This window comes from Sorghum bicolor, chromosome 6 (genome assembly GCF_000003195.3).
Source record: "Sorghum bicolor cultivar BTx623 chromosome 6, Sorghum_bicolor_NCBIv3, whole genome shotgun sequence".
Taxonomy (NCBI): domain Eukaryota; kingdom Viridiplantae; phylum Streptophyta; class Magnoliopsida; order Poales; family Poaceae; genus Sorghum; species Sorghum bicolor.
Window position 1 is genome coordinate 48648610 of NC_012875.2, and position 12508 is coordinate 48661117.

Consider the following 12508-nt stretch of genomic DNA (forward strand, 5'->3'; position numbering starts at 1 on the left):
TGTGACGGAGAATCTGAAAAATTTTGCAAAATTTTTTGGGAACTAAACAAGGCCATGAGGGAGAGAGCTACAATAAGCTACTTTTTTTTAGTTTCATCACAATTTATATCTTTGTGAGAGAAGAAAAAAAACAGCTTCACTCATGAAGCTGTTTTAGAAATAAGGCTTACCTTAGAGCATCTCCAATAGTTCCCTAAACTAACTTGCTATCTTTCTTTTTTTGGCAAAACATAAAAAATTGCTCTCCAATAGTTTGGTAAAGTAACTTGGCAAAATGGGAAACTTAGGATTTCTGGCTTCCGCACGCGCATCTTTACGCGCACGGAGAAAGGTTCTCATCGCTCGCCCGCGCTCGCGAAAAGACTCCCGCGCCGCCCGATCTGTTTCGCGCGCGGTCGCGGAACTTTCAGTCGCGCCAAAGTTCTCTCCCTCCCGGGCATATATATTTGTACGAGACAGAACCCATCTACGATAGATCGCGGCCGGCCGACTAAAGGTCACCGATTTCACCGTTCATGTACGATAGATCGTGGCCGCCTCCCCCTGAAGATCGCCAGTTCGTACGCATCTACGATCGAGTCACCCCTGAAGGTCGCGTACCTTTGCCGGCGGCTTCAGAGGCCATCGCAGGTTGCCGGCGCCGCTGGATTCAGGTCGATCGATCTCCTCATCTAGTCATCTCCATGTCTAGTACGTTAATCCATGTTCTCCTGATCTCCTCGACGTGTTCGTCATATATATCTACATGGTCTTTTGATCTGATTTTGTTTATAAATTGTGTGTAGGCTCATCGGCATGACTACTGACAATCAGAAGAGAAGATCAACAACAAAACTTAGAGCACATGGAGTCCTATAGGAGGTTTACGAACTGAGATGGGAACAAGGAGATGGGGCGGGGTTGCTGACCTGCGATGAGAGGCAGGCCGATGATGGGAACTCGCCGATGATGGGAACAAAGACGGGAACTCGCGGCCGATGATGGGAAAAAAGATGGGAACTCGCGGCAACGGAGGGCGGCGTCGCAGAAAGAAACTCGCGGCAGGCGGCGTCGTACGAAGAAACCGCGGCAAATAAACAGAAGGACCAACCGCATCAACAAACATAACAAATAGGTCCTCCTTTTTTCGTATTGGCAAGTCATAATAGGGAATTATTGGAGATACAATGTTTTTCACTTGGTATACTATTATTCCAACTTCCTAAAACAACAAATTTAGCAAGTAATTTTTACAAAACTATTGGAGATGTACTTTGAAAGTGTGGACCTGTAGCTACGATCGAGTAGTGGTTCCTTTCCCAGCGCCGGTGACGATTGGCAAACGGCTTCTACTTCCGGAGAGACGAGACCCGCGGTGGTTCCATTCCTCTAGTCCGGGGACCGGGCATCGACGCTATCCGTACGGAGATGGACGTACGCACATGTGAAATGTTCTGCACAAGTGACGGCACGGCGCACGGACATCTGACATCTCGAAGGCCCAAAGAATTCAAAGTCGCGACGCGAACGCGACACCGTCTCCCTCCCGTCCCAGTCAAGAGTCAAGATGCCGACGCCGAACCCAAACCGCCCCGCGCGGCCGCGCCCCATCATCCCCCCAGCGCCGCGTGTCTCGCTCCTCCTCCCGCCGCGCGCTCGGCACACGTCAGTCCCCAGACGGCCGGCCAGACCCGCAACCGCCACCTCCAAACTACAACCACGCTCCCCAGCCCGCCGGAGCCGGACGCTCCCCAGTCCCGACTACTTAAATTCTGAGCCAGGGTCTCCCTCCTCTACGGGCTACGGCGTGGGCTAAGCAAGCTACCGCGATCGCCATGCGGCTCTACGTGTACGTGCTGGAGGCGCGCGGGCTCCCGGCGCCGCGGCCGCGCCGCGGCGGCGGCGTGCTGTTCTACGCGAAGGTGACGGTGGGGAAGCAGCGGTTCCGGACGCGGGCGGTGGAGGCGGCGGAGCTGGACGGCGGCGCGGCGGCGGCGTGGAACGAGGAGTTCGTGTTCGCGGTGGGGGCGGCTGACGGAGCTGCCGGGGACGACGAGGAGTTCGAGGTCGCCGTGGCGCGGCGGCGGCGGGGGGGAGGGAGCGGGAGGGAGGTGGTGGGCAAGGTCAGGCTGCCCGTGCCGCCCGCCGCCACCGCTGCTGCTGCGCCGGGGGAGAGGCGGTCTGTGCCGCCGACGTGGTTCACGCTGCAGCAGCCGCCCGAGGGCGGACGCGGACGGCGGAAGCGCGGCGTCGTCGTCGACGAGGTCGCCGCGGCGGATTGCGGTGCGTGCACAAGTTTGCTTTCGCGAGCATGATACGCTTTGACGTTTCTGTCGTGCTTATGCGTTGCTCGATCGTGCTGGTCGGCGCGCCGCGGCAGGCTTTTGGGCGAAGCCACCGCGCGTCTTTGCCAATTGCTGCACGCAAGTGCAGCGGAGCGCTCGGATTCCGGCATGCCGCTGTGAGGCGGAAACTTCCGTAACCGTGAGTCATTAGCAATTACGGAGTCGGACGCATACGTGTGAGTCATTAGCAATTACGGAGTAGTTAACAGTGATGCTTACGGGACAGCAGATTGTAATCTGATGGAATGCTGATCCTAGTCCTGTGGCTAGGGATGCTTCTGCAATAAACTAGTGTCTGTCGGAAAGCATGCCCAGGATTGACCACTTTTAACTCGGGATAGAAATGCTAGTGACGGATGGTGCGCTTTAGTTTTATTACAGGACTATTAGTATAATGACTTGAACCGTAGATATGATCCAGTTTTTCAGGTCTCGTCCAATTCAAGACAACTTTAGGCTTCAGATGTTCAGTATATGCTATTATATTTCTTTCTTCAGTTAAGGACTGCTTATTCATGGTTATACCACTGGGCACAGTTTAGAGCCATGATTGTGTGATATTACACTTTCCATTACTTCTCATGAATGGTCAATCCGTAATGATTCTATTCGTATTGCTTTCAACCAGGGAAAATTCTCCTCAGCTTTTCACTTTATGGAGAAAACAATGACAATTCTGTCGTCCACATGTCCCCTTCTTCGAGCTCCAGAAGTTACACTGATGCCGAAGTGGAGAGATCACTTGACATGGAACATTCAAGTTCTAACGGTGAGGTGGTTGATTCTCCCAGGAGCCATGACACAGAGCGGACTTCTCTAGATAACTCTGACCATTTCATACATGAAGATTCCAATTCAATTACTGAAGTTGATGACCTAGCAGAGACTAGTACAGCAACAGCAAATGGTGCGAGTGACACCGAACATATGGCTCCAGATGCTAGCTTTGAAGAAGCTATGGAGATCATGAAATCTAGAAGCACACCAGAAATGCCAGAAGATCTTGATGGCGGCATCATATTTGAGCATACTTACCTTGTGGAGTCAAAAGAACTGAACCATCTTCTGTTCAGACCTGATTCTCAGTTCTTGAAAGGCCTGCGTGAGCTTCAAGGTACCATGGACTATGAGGAGCAGCCGTGGACATGGAAGAGCATGGATCCACCTAGCTTAACTAGGACATGCCATTACACCAAAGGTGCATCAAAGTTTATGAAAGCTGTCAAGACTAGTGAGGAGCAGACATATCTTAAAGCAGATGGCAAGAATTTTGTGATTATGACTCGTGTTCGTACTCCTGAAGTGCCCTTTGGGAACTGTTTTGCAGTTGTTTTGCTCTACAAGATAATCCACTGCACCGGATTATCAGGAGGTGAAGAAAGTGCGCATCTGACTGTATCATACAATGTAGAGTTCCTTCAGAGCACCATGATGAGAAGCATGATTGAGGGGAGTGTTCGAGATGGGTTGAAAGAAAATTTCGAAGGTTTTGCTGAAGTATTGTCTAGGCATGTCAAAATGGCTGATTCTGTAGGGATGGATAAAGAGCAGTTGCTGGCGCCATTGCAGGTAGAACACCAGTCAGATATCAGGCTTGCTTACAAGTATTTTTTCAATTTCACTGCCATTTCGACGGTGCTATTTGCACTATATGTTCTTGTGCACATCTTTCTGTCAAAACCAGGCCCAATCATGGGCCTCGAGTTCAATGGTCTAGATCTACCTGACTCATTCGGAGAGCTTATCACAGCTGGCATACTAGTCCTTCAATTACAGCGTTTACTGAATATGGTGTCTCATTTTGTACTGGCAAGGTTACAGAGAGGTATGCTCTTCTCTTCAATTGTTGTTTTGTTTTCTCATATACTAATACTATACATGCTTGATGCTTCAATTCTGTGATGTCATGAATGATACTTATTTGCCACCTTTCATGACAGGAAGTGATCACGGGGTTAAAGCAAATGGTGACGGTTGGCTGTTAACTGTAGCTCTGCTAGAGGCTACAAGCTTGCCACCCGTTTCATGTGGATCAGTTGACCCTTATGTTGTGTTCAGCTGTAATGGCATAACAAGAACAAGTTCTGTCCAACTTCAGACTCAGGAACCTCAATGGAACGGTGAGTGATTTCACCTGATAGCACGTTGCGGACCTATGATTAAACTTGTAGTGTTATCTGATTTACCGTTTGTAACAAAACTGAAAGAACATTGCAGAGATAATGGAATTTGATGCCATGGAAGAACCACCTGCCGTGTTGGATGTTGAAGTTTTCAATTTCGATGGTCCATTCGATTTGGCTATTTCCCTTGGACATGCTGAAATTAATTTCCTGAAACACACATCAGTAGAACTGGCAGACATATGGGTGCCCCTGGAGGGAAAACTTGCCCAGACATGTCAGAGTCGGTTACATTTGAGAGTATTTCTAGAGAACACAAAAGGACCGGAGACATCGATGAGAGAATACCTGAGTAAGATGGAGAAGGAAGTTGGTAAAAAGGTAACTTCCGTCAACTTGTGCTCATGATCCCTTCAAGTGTAGTAACCCTCCTGACAGTGTGCCTGTGTGTGTTGCAGTTGCATGTTCGGTCGCCTCACAGAAACTCAACATTCCAGAAGCTTTTTAATCTGCCACACGAAGAATTCCTTATAGCAGATTATGCATGCTCCCTGAAAAGAAAGCTGCCTTTGCAGGTAATTTGTCTACAAGTGTTGGGTTTTACTGTTGCGGTTGGCTCTATGAATTCTGCAATATCAGCATATGGACCATAGCTACTGCCCTCTGCTCTTTGGACAACTTAAACATGAGATCTCACACAAGTAGTTTATTTGTTAGTTTTCAAGTCATAATTGTGTAACTTGTAAATTGTAATTGGTTGCTGCTGCTGCTGCTGCTTCCGCAGGGGAGGCTGTTTGTGTCCGCCAGAATAGTTGGTTTCTACGCTAATCTGTTTGGACACAAAACAAAATTCTTCTTTCTGTGGGAAGACGTGGAGGAGATCGAAGTGCTACAGCCATCTTTCACAACGGTAGGCACCCCATCGCTACTATTTATTCTGAAGAGTGGCCGGGGACTCGACGCAAAGAGTGGTGCGAAGTCCCAAGACAAGGAAGGGAGGCTGAAGTTTCAGTTCCACTCTTTTGCATCGTTCAGCAAGGCTAGCAGGTGGTCATCTCTGAATTGTTTGTTTAGCCATCAGTTTTAGCACAGGGATGATATGATCCCACCGATAAAAACCTATGTATTTTTTTCTTCTGTCTATCACAGGACAATAATTGGTCTGTGGAAAACGAAATCGTCGGCCATTGAACACAGGGCCAAACTGGAAGAAGATCATGAAGAAGATGCGAGCTCCGTTGATCTTGATGAGGTTCAAGCTGTGTTGAGCATTGGAGACGTGCCTCTCTCGAAGGAGTATACTTTGGAACATCCGATTGACGTACGTGAGATCCCTATACTTTGTAACATCAGTTTTCGTTAGCCTGCGCGTCATCGGTTGAAATGCTACTCTTACCATACATAGGACAGCTGTTGCTTTCACTAACGTAACTACGCCAGATAATTAACGAGATAAACAATGCCAAAGCAGAATCGAATTTATTCAGTTGTCAGCATGCGGCTATGTATATGTGTGCTTCCAAAAACCTCAACCTTGGGCTGTCGCAGGCTGATCTGCTCATGGGTGTGTTCGACGGGGGAGCCCTGGAGACGCGGACGATGAGCCGGGTCGGGTGCCTCGACTACTCCGCCACCCCGTGGGAGGCCGTCAGGCCTGGCGTCCTGGAGCGGCACGTCAGCTACAAGTTCAACCGCTACATGTCCATCTTCGGCGGCGAGGTGGTCAGCACCCAGCTCAAGTTCCCGGCGGAGGACGGCGGCGGGTGGACCATACACGACGTCGTCACGCTCCACAACGTCCCCTTCGGCGACTACTTCCGGGTATATATACGCGCGCGCGCGCCATTGTTGATCCCATGTGTTACTAGAAGAGATCGGCGACGGTGATGTGACTATAGCTAGCTGTGCGCACAGGTCCATCTGAGGTACAACGTGCAGAGCGCCACGTCGGAGGCGCCGAGCAGCCGGTGCGAGATACTGGTCGGCATCGAGTGGCTCAAGAGCAGCAAGTTCCAGAAGAGGATCGCCAGGAACATCTGCGAGAAGCTGGCGCACAGGGCCAAGGAGGTGCTCGAAGTGGCCGGGAAGGAGATAGCCTCGGCTGTATCAGGCTAGGCTAGCGGTTGCCGTTTGCCGGGAAGGAGAGAGCCTCGGCTGTAGAAGCTGGAGGAGCTGGCACTTTTGTTCTCCGGCTGTCCGGCGACCGGCAGCCGGCAGGACCATAGAAATCTCTTCAGTTCTTTGTCACTTCTCACTGTTTTTTCACTCGATAATAGTTCACACTTAACAGGAAAAGTCCTACGTAAACAGTCAGATCTCAAATAGAAAAGGGAGAAGAGAGGTATGGAGAAGAGAGGTATACATGTAACGAGTGCCAATATTATTCTTCCGATGAAATGAAACTACAAGTCTGTAAAATTAAACTACATGTTGCTTGACCGTCTTGGTAGGTCAACACTCAACAGCAGAGTTCTTTATAGTACATAGACTATTTAATAGAATGGTTGGTCAAGTGAAGAAATTAAATAAGCATGGTAGGCAATAAGTAGCCATTTTGCTTAGTCAGTGCTTTTTTTAGTTACAAAATTATTACACAAGTAGAGATTAAAGTATGTGGGTATATAACATAGCTCATAAAAAAATAGTTAATAATAATTTTAATCATTAAATATATCAATTAATCACTCATTAATTATACAATATTTCATTGAAGTTATCAATTATATAAAACAATTTACACAACTAAACGTATAAATTAAATATTTAAAATAATTTACAACAACAAATATCTTCAGTTTTCTAAATTAGAAAAATACTAAAGTTAATTTAATATTTATATGTCATTAATAATATTGAATTGATATTAAAAGTTATTTATTTACAAATATACTTTTAGATAGTTTCATTGCATCACTAATAATATCAAATGAAACAATCAATCACTAGTCATAGAAAACTATTAAATTTATTATATTTGTTCTTCACTAAGTATCGGATATTCTATATTTTTGTCAATAGGAATCTAGAATTTGGATAGGAAAAGTATTGAAAACAAATTCGCATACATCCATTTAGGATTCATATTTGAAAAAAGTACAAATACCGATATCCATATTACAAGTTTTAGCACATTTGAAATGTCTAATGATTCTGATATCTATTTTCATTTTCCATTTCTACCTAGGATGCATTTTAGGCCTTGTTTAGTTCCAAAAAAATTACAAAAGAATTAAGATTTCTCATCACATCGAATCTTGCGGCGCATGCATGGAAAATTAAATATAGATAAAAATAATAACTAATTGCATAGTGTAATTTGCTAGACGAAATTTTTTAGTCTAGTTAATTCATGATTAGACAATATTTATTAAATACAAATGTTTTGAAGTGCTACCGTGTTTATTTTGCAATTTTTGAAACTAAACAAGATCCTAACTTAAAAGGAATACGTTCCATACGGGGACTTAAGTTGTTTTTTCTCTTGGCTGAAGCCAAAGTAGGGCTATCATGGTTTAAAAAGCCAAAGTAGAGCTGTCGGCAAATCACTCGCTCTCACAGTGACGACTGTACTGTACTGATATGAATATCTGATCACTCCTGGCCTGGCCTGTGAAAAGGAAAGAAGAGGTGGGGGGAGCGTGGTTTGGTGGCCAGTACTCCCCTGATTTTCAGCAGCAGATGGCGGCGCCGCTGCTCCCCTCTTCCGTCTCCGTGCTCCTCTCGCTACACATCGCGCTGCTGCTGATCCTCTGCTCCAGCCAGGTATCTGCCGCTCTTTCCCTTCAATCATAATCTAGCTCGCTTGCGGTCCGATTCTTGCTACGGTGTTCGACACTCCCTGGATGTATGTATACCTGAATTTTCGTCCGGATCCGGCCTCAGTTCTTGCTACAGTTCTGTTGATTCTAAAATTGCCTTCCGACTAGTTAATCTGGCTGCATAACTCGTAGTCTCGGAACCAGAGCTCGCTTCAACGCTGGGTGTCAATGAACTAATACGATTGATTCGGTTGGTTGTCGTTTGCAGGTAGGGGATTCCTGCTCCTCCGGGAGCGACTGCGGCACGGGCCTCTACTGCGGCAGTTGCCCGGCCGCAGGCAGGACAAAGCTCTCCTGCATCAGGGACCTAGCCATCCAGCCCACCTCCATTGTAGTGCACTGCATTCCCCTCTTGTAATTTTCCCCTTCTTTCTCTGTAACCACTTTGTTGTTGATCTAAGGTCGCTTCTTGCTCCAGGTGAAGGGGCTGCCCTTCAACAGGTACTCATGGCTCGTCACCCACAATTCCTTTTCCATCCTCGGGGAGCCGTCGCGCACTGGGGTTGAGAGGGTCACGTTCTACAACCAGGAGGACTCCGTCACCAACCAATTGAGGGTAGGTTCTGATCCATGACCAAATTATTCCTCGGGCCTCTGTTTATTCCATGACCAAATTGAGGATAGCAATTCATAATGTGTTGTTCGCAGAATGGTGTCAGGGGATTGATGCTTGATATGTATGACTTCAACGATGATGTATGGCTCTGCCACTCCCTGCAAGGGCAATGCTATAACTTCACCGCTTTTGTAAGTTTATTCTTTGCAGATACTTACCAGTTCATTGCCTGTACCAGAATTTGGTAGGCTATCTAGAATGCAATGTAGGTACATTATTCTGTAACTTTATATGTTTGAGCTCGAAGGTTCTAATTTTTTATGATAGCACCTCCTCCAGACCTCAACTGGTGTGCATAAATGTAGGAAACCATAGTTTATTTCTTGGTTCCTAAATTTATCCGAAACTTCAAGAGATGTTACATGGGCTCCAAAACTCCCCAAACTAAGATGTTCAACTTAAATATAATGTTAGGTACCAGCAGTTGAGACACTAAAAGAGGTGGAAGCATTTCTCTCTGAGAATCCCACAGAGATCATAACAATATTTATCGAGGATTATGTTCAATCACCGATGGGTCTGAGCAAGGTCTTTACTGCTGCTGACTTGATGAAGTATTGGTATCCCATCTCGGAAATGCCAACTGGTGGCAAGGACTGGCCAAGTGTCACAGATATGGTTGCAAAAAACCGCAGGTTGCTGGTGTTTACTTCTGATGATTCAAAGGAGGCTAGTGAAGGAATAGCTTACCAATGGAGCTACTTGTTAGAGAATGAATGTAAGTACAACTCTTGTTGCTCTAATAATATCTAACCCCCCCCCCCCCCCCCCAAGCCCCCCAAGATATTGGTACTCCCTCCAGTCATAAAAACAAAAATGTCATTTAGGAGAAGATTTAAAAGATTTGATTAAACATCAATAACTTTGTTATTTAGTTTGGAAAACATGTAAGATATATGTCTAGATTTGTATTGGAAAATACTTGTAACATCTCATGAACTTGAAGGGTTTTAAGGATATATTCTACGATATATTACTGATCATATGCATCGAAGACCATGTAGTATCAAAATGTGAAGTATTTTTTTGTACTGGTGGAGTAGGAAATAGTGATGACCAAATCTGAAATATTTCAGTTACAATGTGTACTATTCCCTCTGTTCCAAATTGTAAGTCCTTTTGTCTTTTCTAGGTATATAGCTTTTGTTATGTATCTAGACATAGTGTATGTCTACGTGCATAGCTAACACTATATACCTAGAAAAGCCAAAGCGACTTATAGTTTGGAACAGAGAGAGTACCATATATTCCCAGATCATGGTTGAGGTATGGCACTAACACACTTCATTGTAAAGAACTTATTTGCATGGTTATTTGCCACAACCAGTTTGATGGGCCATGAGATTCTAAAAGAAACTAGACCTACGGGGAAAAACCACCCCATGACAATGCACTAAACTTCTCGCTCGCAGGCCGAGAAACACCCCCAAAGGTCTGCTACCCTGAATGCACCTAGTGCCCAAGACAAATTATGGTAACTGAGGCAGTATAGAATCAGCTTTGCTCAAAATCTTTTAGACTGGTAATCATGTTATGCACACTAGTAACAGAAATATCTTATGGTTAAAGAAGAGAATAAATTAAATAGTAAGTGTCCTTTCACAAACTTCACATTATAAAATTTGATTAAAACTAACTGTAAATTTGTTGACACCAGGAGTTTGGTGTATGACTTTATTTATTGCATGACAAGCATCGAGGTTAGAATTTGCATTCCTAACAAAGAGGCTAGATTATGCCTCAGATTGGCCTGGTGGCCATCTATAATTGCCATATGAAAAATGAGTTGGTAATTAACCTGGTAACTATTACTCAACTATAAGTAATGCATCCACAATTGACTTTGCTTGCTACCTTACACCAAGGACAAACATAAGAGTTCATTCTGTATCCAAATTCATATTTCATTTTTCATAATCATGGCAGCTGGAGATCCAGGGATTGTGCCTGGTTCTTGTCCAAACAGGAAGGAATCACAGCCACTGAACTCAAAGTCTGCATCTCTATTTTTGCAAAATTACTTCCCCACGATGCCTGTGCAGAATGAAGCATGTAAAGAGAATTCTGGGTTACCACAGATGGCCCAAGCTTGTTATGCTGCAGCTGGAAATAGAATCCCGAACTTCATAGCTGTGAATTTCTACATGGTAATATTCGACTCCCACAGTTACAAACAAGATACTCTTGTTGTATGGAATATAATTTTTCTTACTGTGATATGTGCAGCGAAGCGATGGTGGTGGTGTTTTTGATGTTCAAGACAGAATCAATGGCCGCACCTTATGTGGTTGTGACACCATTGCTGCTTGCCAGGTAATTGCAAAGCGCTGTAGTTTTATCTTTTAATGCTGGGACACTTTTTGCCCCTTTTGAGTTAGCATGCTATTTGTTTTCTATGATTATTAGCACCAGGGCTGACTTGTTCAAGAAGACCGTCGAACATTCTGTTTTGGAGCATACAAATTCTATCATCTTTTTTTTTCATATTGGTGGTTTTTGTTGAATATCTGCAGGCTGGGGCACCAATGGGTGCATGCAAGGACACTGGGGCACCAAATCAGACTACATCGTCCTCTTCCTCTGTAAATGGAAATGTCTATTCAGGAACTATAGAATTCAAGACACATTCCACTAGTGCTGCCAGCAATACCTCCATCCGGAGAAGTCTTGTTTTTCTGCTAAGGCTGCAGATGACTTCACTGCTTTTCTTATCTTTCAGGCTTTAGTTTTTATATTTCGACTTTTTTTGTTGTTGTTGTTGTGAGCTTTCTTCTGTATTGGGATGGCGGCTAGTGCCTTGCTAGCTTTATAATCTATATAATATATAGTTGAGAAGGGGAGTAGACTAAGGTTGGATCAATGTTAATGCAAGAATGAGTAGAGATGTTACTCTGCTCTCCCGGGAGTAGTAGTACGAATACAAAGAAACTGATGAGTGGATGTTCATGCTGGTCCGTGTCATATGCAAATGTTTTACTCCCTCCATCCCAAATTGAGAGGGGGAGTACACTTAAGAAAGAAAAAGGGTATGATCATCTGACTCCTTGGGTCCCACTTGTACTACCAGCAATCTCTGAACTGGTTGCTAGCATCAACGTAACTTGACACGGGAATCGTTTCTTTGGCACCGACGATGTTGTGGCTAGTCTAACGGGAGGCCGGGGCACTATTTGGCTCTTTTGTCTCTGTATAAACTCTCAACTCCAACGTCTACAAACTGGACAAATATTCAAATAAGATCATGAAGGAGATGCGAGCTCCGTCGATCTTGACGATGTTCAAGCTGTGTTGAACATTGGAGACGTGCCTCTCTCGATGAAGCATACTTTTGGAACATCCGATTGGCGTATACGTGAGATCCCTATGCTTACCGTACCTGACTGCATCTTTTGCCGATAGGATGACATTTTAGAGTTATCAAGTTGGTCTGGCTTGCCTGCTCGTCATCGGTTGAAAATTGAAATACTCCCCTTAAGTAGGACAGCTATTGCTTTCACCAACGTAACTACACCAGATAAACCAGGCAAAAAACCAGAATCGATCGAATGCAGGTGCCGGCGTGCGGCTATTGTAATGTGCTTCTCGAAAACCTGAACCTTTGGGTCGAGGCGTCTGCCTTTGTGAATT

The 12508-nt window shown here is 45.2% G+C and overlaps 2 protein-coding genes across 2 annotated transcripts; both read left to right on the top strand.

Moving 5' to 3' along the window:
* Positions 1560-6911, top strand: LOC8073583 (C2 and GRAM domain-containing protein At5g50170). Its single transcript, XM_021462540.1, has 9 exons — positions 1560-2262; positions 2953-4149; positions 4265-4444; positions 4542-4828; positions 4906-5022; positions 5232-5494; positions 5597-5768; positions 5996-6268; positions 6362-6911. Exons 1-9 carry the CDS (start codon positions 1815-1817, stop codon positions 6560-6562), a joined length of 3138 nt encoding a protein of 1045 aa, XP_021318215.1. The 5' UTR covers positions 1560-1814; the 3' UTR covers positions 6563-6911.
* Positions 8004-11921, top strand: LOC8073584 (PI-PLC X domain-containing protein At5g67130). The gene is made up of 8 exons (XM_002446620.2): positions 8004-8209; positions 8474-8596; positions 8684-8821; positions 8914-9012; positions 9296-9599; positions 10808-11028; positions 11108-11194; positions 11395-11921. Exons 1-8 carry the CDS (start codon positions 8126-8128, stop codon positions 11605-11607), a joined length of 1269 nt encoding a protein of 422 aa, XP_002446665.1. The 5' UTR covers positions 8004-8125; the 3' UTR covers positions 11608-11921.

Bases quoted from the DNA above. Each gene is read 5' to 3' on its own strand.
- LOC8073584 (XM_002446620.2), top strand. From the start codon at position 8,126: ATGGCGGCGCCGCTGCTCCCCTCTTCCGTCTCCGTGCTCCTCTCGCTA. The intron at 8,210-8,473 runs GTATCTGCCGCT...TGTCGTTTGCAG, and splicing joins TGATCCTCTGCTCCAGCCAG to GTAGGGGATTCCTGCTCCTC. The intron at 11,195-11,394 runs GTAATTGCAAAG...GAATATCTGCAG, and splicing joins ACACCATTGCTGCTTGCCAG to GCTGGGGCACCAATGGGTGC.
- LOC8073583 (XM_021462540.1), top strand. From the start codon at position 1,815: ATGCGGCTCTACGTGTACGTGCTGGAGGCGCGCGGGCTCCCGGCGCCG. The intron at 2,263-2,952 runs GTGCGTGCACAA...GCTTTCAACCAG, and splicing joins GGTCGCCGCGGCGGATTGCG to GGAAAATTCTCCTCAGCTTT. The intron at 5,769-5,995 runs GTACGTGAGATC...GGGCTGTCGCAG, and splicing joins CTTTGGAACATCCGATTGAC to GCTGATCTGCTCATGGGTGT.